At 51.4% G+C, this 12153-nt stretch overlaps 3 protein-coding genes across 3 annotated transcripts in view; 2 read left to right on the top strand and 1 right to left on the bottom strand.

Moving 5' to 3' along the window:
• Positions 1-1001, top strand: part of LOC108789192 (nuclear protein 1-like) — a 1311-nt gene extending 310 nt beyond the window's left edge. The window contains exons 2-3 of the mRNA XM_018559145.1: positions 344-496; positions 952-1001. Coding sequence (XP_018414647.1) covers positions 344-489 — 146 coding nt within the window. The 3' untranslated portion in view covers positions 490-496; positions 952-1001. The remainder of the gene's footprint in view (positions 1-343; positions 497-951) is intronic.
• A 197-nt stretch (positions 1002-1198) lies between these two features.
• LOC108789143 (extensin-like) lies at positions 1199-4105 on the top strand. The gene is made up of 2 exons (XM_018559079.1): positions 1199-1237; positions 3191-4105. Exons 1-2 carry the CDS (start codon positions 1199-1201, stop codon positions 4103-4105), a joined length of 954 nt encoding a protein of 317 aa, XP_018414581.1.
• A 1055-nt stretch (positions 4106-5160) lies between these two features.
• Positions 5161-12153, bottom strand: part of LOC108789190 — a 15473-nt gene continuing 8480 nt past the window's right edge. Inside the window, exons 7-12 of the mRNA XM_018559143.1 lie at positions 12003-12101; positions 9354-9499; positions 9032-9203; positions 7713-7825; positions 6198-6282; positions 5161-5395 (exon numbers count right to left, since the gene is read on the bottom strand). Of these exons, the coding sequence (XP_018414645.1) occupies positions 5339-5395; positions 6198-6282; positions 7713-7825; positions 9032-9203; positions 9354-9499; positions 12003-12101 (672 nt within the window). The 3' untranslated portion in view covers positions 5161-5338. The remainder of the gene's footprint in view (positions 5396-6197; positions 6283-7712; positions 7826-9031; positions 9204-9353; positions 9500-12002; positions 12102-12153) is intronic.

Here is a 12153-nt window from a genome sequence, read left to right as displayed (position 1 = left end):
CATTGTATCAATAACATACCCGTGACTCCTGCCGATACCGTCCTGTACTCGCTGCCCTTTCCCTTATCAGTTCTCGGTTTTACTACAGACCATCTCCCCTCTATGTTATGGAGAAGAAGAAAGAGAAAGGTGATCTGTAGCCCCCACCCTAGAGTGACAACGCTGCTCCCCCATACAGTACAGTGGGTGAGCGTTGTCACCCGAGGACAGGAAGTGTGTTGCCGGCAGGATCAATGTATAACGTATACGTTCTTAGTTATTGACACACGCTTTCCATATATGGCAATTAACTGTTTGTTTTCTGGAGCCCCCGAGCTGACACCTGCTATCTCTTTCCATCTAGTGCCCACCGCCGCCAGGAAGGGACGCACAAAAAAAGAGGCCAGGGAGAACACCAACCGGAACAGTCCCGGCGGCCACGAGAGGAAGATTGCGGAGAAACTGCAGCGCACCGAGGCCAAGAAAAAGGGCAAAGGGGGCAAGGAGTGAGACTCGGGTATAGACTCAGGTGAGTGGCAGGGATGAGGGAGGGGACTGTATAGGGAGGAGGGAGACTCAGGTGAGTGGCAGGGATGGGGGAGGGGGCTGTATAGGGAGGAGTGAGGCACAGGTGAGTGCCAGGGATGTAGGAGGCTATATTGGGAGGAGCGAGACCCAGGTGAGTGCCAGGGATGAGGGAGGGGACTGTATAGGGAGGAGGGAGACTCAGGTGAGTGGCAGGGATGAGGGAGGGGACTGTATAGGGAGGAGGGAGACTCAGGTGAGTGGCAGGGATGGGGGAGGGGGCTGTATAGGGAGGAGTGAGGCACAGGTGAGTGCCAGGGATGGGGGAGGGGGCTGTATAGGGAGGAGTGAGACTCGGAGGGGAGGGAGGAACCATTTTGTCCCCTTTAGGTTTAGAATCAGAGAATTGGTTGGGATTCCTCTCTGACCCATCGTCTCTCCCCGCAGGTTTACCTCCGGACGGCACCAGGGCGTACAGACCGATGGCACGGTACAGACACAGAGATCTTGGCGAGCCAGAGCTGGCCGACACACTGGCCTCCCGCTCACAAAGAAGACGCAGAGCTGACAGCGAGGAGGACGAGCGCACGTCTGCTGCAGAGCATCGCTCCTACGAGCCACCCTGAGCAGCAGGGCATCACTCCCGCGAGAGAACATCTGACCATTTCGCCCGCCATCCTTCCAGCCCCGAAAAATGCTGCAGAGCATCGCGCTGGGAGGGAGGAGGCGGAAGGTGGCGTGAATAGACGTTGAATTAACCATTTCATGGCTGCAAAGGAAGTTGTTGTAGACATTAGCAAATAAAGTTGTTGTTGAACATGTTACACGCGTGTCCGAACGTCTGTGTCAGTCCAATTTCATGTTTTCAGTGTCGGCTATGCAACTAGATAATGTTTAAGAGGAATAACAGGGAATATGGCACAGTCCTCATTCACAGCAAAGTACAGGGTAGGGTTCCGGCTCTTGGGAGGAGTTATGCAAATATCAAAATGCCTTCATGGGCAGGTGTTAGTGTGGAGAAGGTATTCCTAGGCAGGCTGTAAGTGCACACAGACCACCCTAGTTAACACCCACATGTGATGCAGAGCCTCCATGATTGGAAGAACTGGAATCCATTGAATGAAAGGGGAGTGGCCAGGGACAGTCCGGCTGGGAAGGAAAGAGCTGGATGATATTTTGCAGCTTACCTGTCCTAAGATTCTAGCAGTGGGCGGGCTCTTGGGAGGAGTTATGCAAATATCCAAATACCTTGATGGGTGGGTGTCAGTCTGGAGGAGTGGGCGGTCCTAGGCAGGCTGTATTTGCATTAAGACCACACTAGGTAACGCCCACATGTGATACTGAGCCTCCATGATTGCAAGAACTGGAATCCAATGACTGAAAGGGGAGGGGCCAGTCAGGTTGCGGAGGAAAGCGCTAGATGATATATTGCAGCTTACCCGTCCTTAGATGTGGTGGCTGCATTTGTTTTCTGCATTCAGGGTTTCCCCCTTTTATGTTCATGTTCCTGCCATTAAGACACTTCCTGCCCTAGGGTGACAATGCTACCTCACTGTACTGTATGGGAGATCATTGTTGTCACCCAAGGACAGGAAATGAGTTAGTACTGCAGAACACCTCCCACTCTCCCCTCTGTAGTCCACAGTGTAGAACTGGGCAGGGCTGACAACACTGTTTGGCATTTCAGTGCAGCAGAGGCAATGTGTTGTCAGCTCATTACAGGAAGTTATCGGTTCCGTTGATTTCTGGCAGGATCAACAGATTCTTTGCACTTATCACACAGATACAACAAAATGGTATAATTAACAGCCCAAAAGGGAACAAATAAGAGAAGTTCAACGTTGTACATACCCCTTGAGTTTAACATTGGGGTGTACAAACCTATTAAGTTCAACGTTTTTGCATCCCCAGACCATAAACCGCGAGAATAAAAACACTTGACGAGCCGGAACGGAAAAATAAGTTATTTATTGCCTTGTACAAAAGCAGTACATGATCATCATCACATTACTAGGCTGACTTTCACTAAGGGGGGGGACACACTTTAAAGGGTACCCGTCATTTAAAGCGGCAGCCTTGATAAGACGCGGGCCGATTATGTGGAATACGCAGCCCGTCGCTCCAGGAGGAACCATGAGGAAACGTAACGCCAGTTCCTTCTGCAACGAGAGGCTAAAAAAAGACGGCGCGTAACAAGACTGCCCCCTACTGACCAACAACACACAATACTGGCAGATACAGGAAGACGAGAGGTAACGTTCACAGTGATTCTAGTCTTGTACCTATAAAAAAGTGAAGGCACTGGGGAGGGGGAGGGGGAGGGCGTCTTCCCCCACGATTATAAATAAAATGGTAGTTCAGTCTCCTCACGCTGGCGTCAGAGGTAAACCCCGCACCGGTCCATGCCGCTGTACACAGCAATCCGAACCATGGGGGAAAGATATACATTGTGTATAAAAGAGATGAAACTCACTAAGTACATACAGAGCATGGAGCGCATTGTTCACCAAGAAAGCTTCCTTATTGGGGGTGGCGGTCTATGACTCCGGACTGTGTTTGAGGGCCACATGCAGCCCTCTGGTGGGCCCCAGCACTGATATGTAAAAGGCCTTTAATAATAGTAATCTCTGGCAGTGTCATGTAACATGTCCCCAGTCTCTGACTGTCTCCTACGGGGTGCCCCCAGTCCGTCTCCTACGGGGTGTGTCCCCAGTCCGTCTCCTACGCGGTGTGTCCCCAGTCCGTCTCCTACGCGGTGTGTCCCCAGTCCGTCTCCTACGCGGTGTGTCCCCAGTCCGTCTCCTACGCGGTGTGTCCCCAGTCTCTGACTGTCTCCTACAGGGTGCCCCCAGTCCGTCTCCTACGGGGTGTGTCCCCAGTCCGTCTGCCACAGGGCGTCCCCAGCCCGTCTCCTACAGGGCGTCCCCAGCCCGTCTCCTACAGGGCGTCCCCAGCCCGTCTCCTACAGGGCGTCCCCAGCCCGTCTCCTACAGGGCGTCCCCAGCCCGTCTCCTACAGGGCGTCCCCAGCCCGTCTCCTACAGGGCGTCCCCAGCCCGTCTCCTACAGGGCGTCCCCAGCCCGTCTCCTACAGGGCGTCCCCAGCCCGTCTCCTACAGGGCGTCCCCAGCCCGTCTCCTACAGGGCGTCCCCAGCCCGTCTCCTACAGGGCGTCCCCAGCCCGTCTCCTACAGGGCGTCCCCAGCCCGTCTCCTACAGGGCGTCCCCAGCCCGTCTCCTACAGGGCGTCCCCAGCCCGTCTCCTACAGGGCGTCCCCAGCCCGTCTCCTACAGGGCGTCCCCAGCCCGTCTCCTACAGGGCGTCCCCAGCCCGTCTCCTACAGGGCGTCCCCAGCCCGTCTCCTACAGGGCGTCCCCAGCCCGTCTCCTACAGGGCGTCCCCAGCCCGTCTCCTACAGGGCGTCCCCAGCCCGTCTCCTACAGGGCGTCCCCAGCCCGTCTCCTACAGGGCGTCCCCAGCCCGTCTCCTACAGGGCGTCCCCAGCCCGTCTCCTACAGGGCGTCCCCAGCCCGTCTCCTACAGGGCGTCCCCAGCCCGTCTCCTACAGGGCGTCCCCAGCCCGTCTGCCACAGTATTTTAACCCCTTAGTGGCTCGTTAAAGAGTTCTTAAAGACCAGACACAGAGGCGGGGCTCCAGATCACATGATTAGGATTGCATCCCACCGAATCCTGATCATAAACAGTGACAGCTCGGTTCCTGTGCTGGGGGTGTGCTAATGAACGCACTCTCAGCGCAGAACAGCATTAAGTATATCTACGTACAGCCGGCATTAAAAGGAGATCTATGAGGCGAGGTGCTTTTCACTGATCCTCATAGTTCTAGCCGACCTGTGACAATGAGACTGGGGAGGGGGCGGGTACAGCTGGCTCTGCCTCTAGATAGGCAGAGCCAGCTGTCAATCCCACAGCTGGGTGGATCTCGACAGTAATGTCGGGATCCGTTCCGGTGTCTCAGTATACAATGAGCTGTAGCTCTCTATATACTGAGCTTTGGGTGACGGGAGGACGCTAGTTTGTGTCCTTTCGTTACCCTTAGGAGAACTATGGGGGAAAACACTGACCCCATAGTTCTCCTTTAAGGCCTTCCCGCCAGGGTGACACATAAGTGCATCATGCCAGTGAGAGGGTGCTAAAGGATAAGTGAACGTTAACACAAACTGCACTTATCCTTTTACCCGTTCACCTAACCCCCCCCTCCAAAGATGTACAGTTACCTTGATCGAACAGACACGGTTCTGCCATTTGTGTATACCCAGATCTGAAATGTTTCCTGTCCTGGCCGCGTCCACACATTACAGCCCCATAGACTTGCGGGAGGGTCTTAGAAGTGTATGGGCCAGTGGGCCAAGACAGGGCCAGTGGGCCAAGACAGATAGAGGCAAGTATACATGTGAGGAGGGGGCCGGTGGGTTAGGTCGGGGATAGTGCACTTCTCCTTTAACTGAACATGAAAATACTGCGAGACACAAGAAAGTCCTTTGTTTTCTATGGAGCCTGATCACACCAACCTGCAGTGCTGTAAACAAGCCCCCAGGTTGCCATTTTGGGTGCATTGACCTTATGATTACTCATTCATGTTAACTGAATGGCTTCCATTATACATGCATCTGGTGTGAACAGGCCCTTACTGGCCTGAAATATTGGGGTATATGGAAGGTGGGGGACGAGGACACTGGAGGGGAGGGAAGGAGCGGCTGTAGTGTTGATGGCTGTAACAATCTCAGATGGCCCCCGTGGTAGGGCAGAGGTTAGTAGTGGAAGATGAATGATACGTTTTTTGGGGTTTATCTCAGTCCTCAGGCTTGTCCGGAAGTCAGCTCATGTCGTGGTCGCCCACGCTTTGCTTCAGATACTCTTCATACAGTCGTTTCTGCAAAAGGTGAAAGAATAAAAGGAGGTGTGAGAGAGGGAGAGCCGGAGAGGGAGAGTATTGCTCCAGCTGTCTGCAAATGGGACGGCCATTTTTCAATCCAACTAAAACTGTTTGACCTTCTAGCACCTGCCCGCCGGCGGTACCCGTGTAAGCAGCAGCAACCTTCTAGCACCTGCCCGCCGGCGGTACCCGTGTACGCAGCAGCAACCTTCTAGCACCTGCCCGCCGGTGGTACCCGTGTACGCAGCAGCATGGCAGGTGGGCTTTCACATTTATGGGTACAGCCAGTTTCGCTGTTCTGTACCAAGCATGCCCACACTTGGTGCTCCCATCACAATCACTGAGCTGTCCCGGTTTACCATCAGGAGGCGGGCTGCTGGTCACGTGACAGCCAGTCACAGTGATCACATGATCTAGAAGCTCGTCTGTGAACTCTTGGCATTTAAACCCCTCAAAGGGCCGGCGTGAGCCAGCAGCAAGGGCTTCATTTAATATAAATTAATATGTAAAGATAAAACTTGTGGAATGAATCAGAAAAGCCGTGTCCCATTGGAGGAGGCTCTACTTCACTTCCCATCTTTAAGACAAAACAGGAAGTTAGAGGAAATCTCTCCAAACTGGGGAAACACCCCTCTTAGACAAGTGTCCTCATGGGAAAAAATTCTCTCTCTCTTCCTGCTCCAGTGACAACTCAAAACTTTGGATTACGTCTTTCGGCAAAGGATTGAAGATCTGCATTGGATGGTAATGATTATAACATGTGACTGTCTTAAGTTAAAAAATTCAGAAGATGCGTCACCTTTTTCTCAAGAACCACCTCGTTGACGTACGCACGCCGGTCTTGCAGGAATCGCCGCTGTTTCTTGCTTAGAGTTGGACGTGTCCTGAGAAGGAGAAAACAAAAAACGGTTATGTAAATGACACTGCGGAGGGGACATTGGATAGCAAACCTCCGAGAATAGTAATCATTGTAAGAGGAACGCCTGTATGTCAGAGCTATAGGGGGGGGTATTAGAGTGTAAGCTCCTCTGTACAGAGACCGATGTGACCGGCTCTGTGTTCTCTGTACAGCACTGCGGTATATGTCAGAGCTATATACATGTATAATAATAGTGTGTGACTGGGGGGGAGGGGACATTAGAGGGTAAGCTCCTCTGTACAGAGACCGATGTGACCGGCTCTGTGTTCTCTGTACAGCACTGCGGTATATGTCAGAGCTATATACATGTATAATAATAGTGTGTGACTGGGGGGGAGGGGACATTAGAGGGTAAGCTCCTCTGTACAGAGACCGATGTGACCGGCTCTGTGTTCTCTGTACAGCACTGCGGTATATGTCAGAGCTATATACATGTATAATAATAGTGTGTGACTGGGGGGGAGGGGACATTAGAGGGTAAGCTCCTCTGTACAGAGACCGATGTGACCGGCTCTGTGTTCTCTGTACAGCACTGCGGTATATGTCAGAGCTATATACATGTATAATAATAGTGTGTGACTGGGGGGGAGGGGACATTAGAGGGTAAGCTCCTCTGTACAGAGACCGATGTGACCGGCTCTGTGTTCTCTGTACAGCACTGCGGTATATGTCAGAGCTATATACATGTATAATAATAGTGTGTGACTGGGGGGGAGGGGACATTAGAGGGTAAGCTCCTCTGTACAGAGACCGATGTGACCGGCTCTGTGTTCTCTGTACAGCACTGCGGTATATGTCAGAGCTATATACATGTATAATAATAGTGTGTGACTGGGGGGGAGGGGACATTAGAGGGTAAGCTCCTCTGTACAGAGACCGATGTGACCGGCTCTGTGTTCTCTGTACAGCACTGCGGTATATGTCAGAGCTATATACATGTATAATAATAGTGTGTGACTGGGGGGGAGGGGACATTAGAGGGTAAGCTCCTCTGTACAGAGACCGATGTGACCGGCTCTGTGTTCTCTGTACAGCACTGCGGTATATGTCAGAGTTGTGGTTTATTACTCTATACTAGTATTATATAAAGACGTAGTATAAATATATTGTACATTGCAGTCCTGTGTATTTCCGGATGTGGAAATGTAAAGAGCACCTGTCAGAACTGAAAGAAGGGAACTGCCATGGTCATTGGTTTGCTACTCTGCACACTCTCGGTCGGTCCTCACCATTGCTCTACCGATTAATGAACCAGTGACCCCGACCCTTGTATACAGGGACTTCCTACTTCACTGGCTGCAACCTTGTAAATAGGTCAGTGACTACTTAGTAAAGCTAATATGAGAAAAGAACCCCGGGGTAGCCACCTCTGAAAACAAGTTAAGGGCCACTTACCTGAAGCATCTCTGGGCCAGCAGCAGGAACAAAGTGGCCAGCAGTGCAAGAGACAAGAAGGTATAAAGAACATAATCTTCCGGCACCAGGGACCAAATGCTTTCAAACGGAGACTAGAAAAACAAAGAGAACCATGACACATACATCGGCATCAATGTGTTCTTTATCAGACCCAAGTCACACAGCCTACCACTGTCCCCAAAAGGTTACTGGGCCCTGCATTCCCGTAGATGTTACCAATCACTGGACTCTCATAGAAGCTTTATGATGATAATCTCATTTTAAAAAATACAGCTAATCCCTGGTGATCCCGCCATGATGGTCCTTATTCAGGCACTTCCTGTTACAGGATGACAACACTGTCCCTGGCTCCGAATTGTGCACCTGCATTGTCACCCTTCGTAATAATGAAGATCACCGGCACTCAAACGATAAACTTAAACCCTCGTGTTCATTTATTGAAGAATCGCGTCACATGCATTAAAGAGCCAACGTTTCGGGGGCCACGCAGGGTCACTAAGTTCATCCTGGAACCTGCGTGGCCCCGAAACGTTGGCTCGATAATGCAAGGGTAGAGTACCGATATTTTTTTTTTTGGTACTCGCCGATACCGAAAGTCCCATTAAGGAAGCGAGGCGGCGTGTAAAGACTTGCCACACGGCTTCCCGATTAGCAGGGAAGCCGTTGCCATGCTCCCTCGTCACCAGGATTGGCTCCCTGGCCAATCAGGAAGCCGGGCAATGAGTCATTACACGGCGCCCAGCTTCCCGATTGGTCGGGAAGCTGGCTCCATGCTCCCTCGTCACCAGGTGATGAGGGAGAACGAAGCTGGTTTTCTGGCCAATCCGAAAGCCGATTGGTGGGTAATGACACGCAGTCCGGCTTCCTGGCCAATCAGGCAGCTAGGCGGCGAGTCATTACACGACCCCCGGCTTCCTGGTTGGCTGGGAAGCCGGCTCCATGCTTCTTCGTCACCAAGTGACATGGGAGCATGAAGCTGGGTTTCCGTCCAATCAGGAAGCCGGGCAGCGTGTAATGACTCGGCCACCTTGCTTCCCGATACTGGAAGCTCAGGTATCGGGCTAGGCATCGGAGCATTTGGGCGAGTACGAGTACTCTGCATCGGCACCGATTGCTAGTACCGTGTTTCCCCGAAAGTAAGACCTAGTGTCTTTTTTCGTAGAAAAAAAAAATATAAGACACTGTCTTATTTTCGGGGAAACACGGTATCGGTGCATCCTTAGTGTTATTCAGAATAAAGGGCTTGGTTATGGTCATGGCGTCTATGCCAGAGACCCCACCCACACTCTCCTGCTTACCAGGTAGACTTCCAGGATCTCGGCCACCGATTTGCCCAGCAAGCTGGTCCAGATCTCATGCGGGATGGATCCAAAGAGGGCGGAGGCAAAGAGGAAAAGGGGGAGGAGAAAGCCGGAGAGACCAAAGAGACATCCCCGAACCCGAGAGCGCCGGTTCCTCCAGACCGTCTCGCTGTAAATGAGGAGTGATCAGAAGTGTCACAGGAAATTCAAAGCAGACTAATGTGGAGCGTCAATGGCTCACCACCCTGCAAAGGATTATGGGATGCGGCTCTCCGTATATAACACATATATAAATGTCAGCCTTATGCCATACACTCACTCATCTTCCTGCAGGGCCTTCTCGATGCTCTCCGTCAGCTTCTGGCAGTCTCTCCCGAGCGTGTTCAGTGTGGTCTGGACTGTCTGAGTGATGGTCTTCTCGGTGGTTTTACAAACATCTTCTATCTGGTTAACACAGCGGCTCGTCTGGAGAGACATAAATTCCTGATTAACACGGGTGCCTCAGGGATCATACAATCAGTACACTTCACTTTATAATTCAGTATTAAAAGTGGCTTCTAGGAAAGGATCCTGATGGAGCGGACGCTGCAGGGGAAGCCAAAGAAGGGAAAAACACCTACCGCATTGTGCGCTCTATAAGGCGCACCGGTACATAGGACGCAGGCCGTTTCTGTCACAGAAGCTGCAGTAAGTGACAGCTGAGACAGGTGGCGCTGTGATGACAGCGCCACAGTCTCAGTGATCACACAGAGCAGACGAAGAACGGATGGGGCTCTATGGTGAGCTCCTATCCCGTGGTCACGGGTCCCCCTGAGGAGATGAGGGAGAATTAAGCTGGCTTTCTGGCCAATCCAAAAGCCGAGGGGCGGGTAATGACTCGCCGTCCGGCTTCCCGACCAGTCAGGAAGCTAGGCGGTGAGTCATTACACGGCGCCCAGCCTCCCGATTGGCCGGAAGCCAGCTCCATGCTCCCCCGTCACCAGGTGACGAGGGAGAATCAAGCTGGCTTTCAGGATCCGCTGCCGCTCGGTTTTAATACAAGTGATCTGAATAGATCACTTGTATTAAATGAGCAGCGGCTTCCACTGTGCGTTTAGCTCTGCTTTAGCAGGGCTAAATGTACAAAAAAAACTAGGGATTCGCTCCATAAGACGTATACACATTTTCCCCCGCCTTTTGGTGCTTCTTATGGAGCTAAAAATACGGTATATACATCCTGAAGCCTGTGCTGTGCACTTTCCTCTCTCTCTGCTTCCTGCACCAATAATAAATAAACATCCAATGCCTTTGAATCTGATAGTATTGAGATCTAGTACTGCCACTTTTTTTATCTGACGATCCTGGAACGCACCTGCTTGGGATGCTGGAACACACTTCCTGCTATCTGCTTCTTCTCCCAAGCAGGTGTGTTCCAGGATCACCAGATATAGACAGAAGATAGTTGTGTGGACGAGTGCAGTCCAGAAACATGTGACAAACACTGAAACACGCGGCTGGTAGGCTGGGCTCCCTGTATGTATCTCGAGGTTCAATTTTCAAGTTTGCGAATAAAAATTAAATACATTCAAAGCTGAACTCCATGCAGATGAGACACAAAATAATGCAACTTTGTAATCATTAATACATCATTACACATTCTTTTTTTAAATGCAAGCAATATAAATACCTACATTTGGCATAGTAGCGGCCTATTGGAGAGCTCAGAATGAGGGAGGGAACGTAGCTCAAAGAGCTAATCAGTTGGAGCTGCAATGCTCATATGCTAACAAGGAGCATGCAGATAGGAGGAGAGAGTAGAATGACAGAGAGATGAGCTCATCAGTCTGCTGCTTCTCCTTTCACTGTCCAGTCACATACTGGAGGTGGGACAAGACCTGCAAGTTTACTGAACATCAGCAGAGAAATATTAGGTCCCCTGCCAGACAGAGCTGTGCGGCTGGGTGATTCTCAGTATTCCCTGTGTGTCTTTGGTAAGATATTCTAAAAATGCATTGCAAGTACCTACATTTGACTTAAGAGAACTATGAGGTAAGTGCTTTTCCCCATAGTTACCCTAAGGGTCACGGGAAGACATATAATAGCGTCCTCCGTGACCCAAAGCTCAGTATATCGCGAACTACAGCTCACGGTATACCGAGACTGCCGCAGCCGGATCCCGTCAAAGCTGTCGAGATCCACCCAGCTGCGTGAGTGACAGCTGGCTCTGCCTATCTAGAGGCAGAGCCTGCTGTACCCGCCCCCCTCCCCTGTCCGTTTCTCCAGTCAGCGCTGAAGGATCGGAGCGGGGAGGGGGGGAATCCCAGCAGGGAGCCGCGACTGACAGTCACGGCTCTCTGCAGGGAGATGATCGAGAAGTGAGCGAGTGACGCTATGTGTTCTCTCACTTCCCGATCTACTGAGCCGACCTGTGACAGTTTCATTGTCACACGTCGGCTTAAACTATGAGGTGAGTGATTTTCACTCACCTCATAGTTCTCCTTTAAATGTCAGCCTCTTACATTGGCTGAATAGCAGAGCTCAGACTGGGGGCAGGGAGAAGCAGCAAAAGAAGCCAATGAGTTGTGCTGCAATGCTCATATGCTAAGAGGAGGAAAAAGCAGCGTGACAGGGAGGTGAGCTAATCAGTCTGCTGCTTCTCTTTTCATGGTTCAGTCACAAGCTGGGGGAGGGACAAGACCTGTAAGTGTTACTGAACTGCAGCAGAGAAATATCAGGTCCCCTCCCCTTCCAGACAGGACTGTGCCGTGTGGCTGGATGATTCTCAATACTCCATGTGCGTCTTTGTTGCGATGTTCTTCTGACACTGATAATAAATCTATTTTCACCTGCGGTGCGAATACATCTATAAAATGCTTTCACTTGTTTACTTGTGGAACAAAAAAACCTCAAAGTACACATAACAGCCGCGCAATTAGTGCAGGGAAGTTGTCAGGTATCGGTGACACATCGTCATGCAGCCGCTCCTCACCTTGTTGGGGTTGGGGATATAGATTGTCGGCATGTCGAAGCCGCATTTGTTCAGCCCGGGCCTCTTGCACAGCTCCTGTACAATCTGCATCAGCACCCTCTGCAAGACAAAAACAAAGTGTACCCGAGAGCTACAGGACTGAGGATCCTTA

This window comes from Nanorana parkeri, unplaced genomic scaffold, assembly GCF_000935625.1.
Source record: "Nanorana parkeri isolate BGI_ZX_2015 unplaced genomic scaffold, ASM93562v1 scaffold379, whole genome shotgun sequence".
NCBI classification, from domain to species: domain Eukaryota; kingdom Metazoa; phylum Chordata; class Amphibia; order Anura; family Dicroglossidae; genus Nanorana; species Nanorana parkeri.
Note: the sequence above shows the minus strand (reverse complement) of the source record. Positions and strands in the feature narration are given on the sequence as shown.

Coding starts and splice junctions, on each gene's coding strand:
- LOC108789143 (XM_018559079.1), top strand. CDS start 1,199: ATGCTGCAGAGCATCGCGCTGGGAGGGAGGAGGCGGAAG. Junction 1,238..3,190: donor TGGGAGGGAGGAGGCGGAAG/GTGGCGTGAATA, acceptor GGGTGCCCCCAG/TCCGTCTCCTACGGGGTGTG.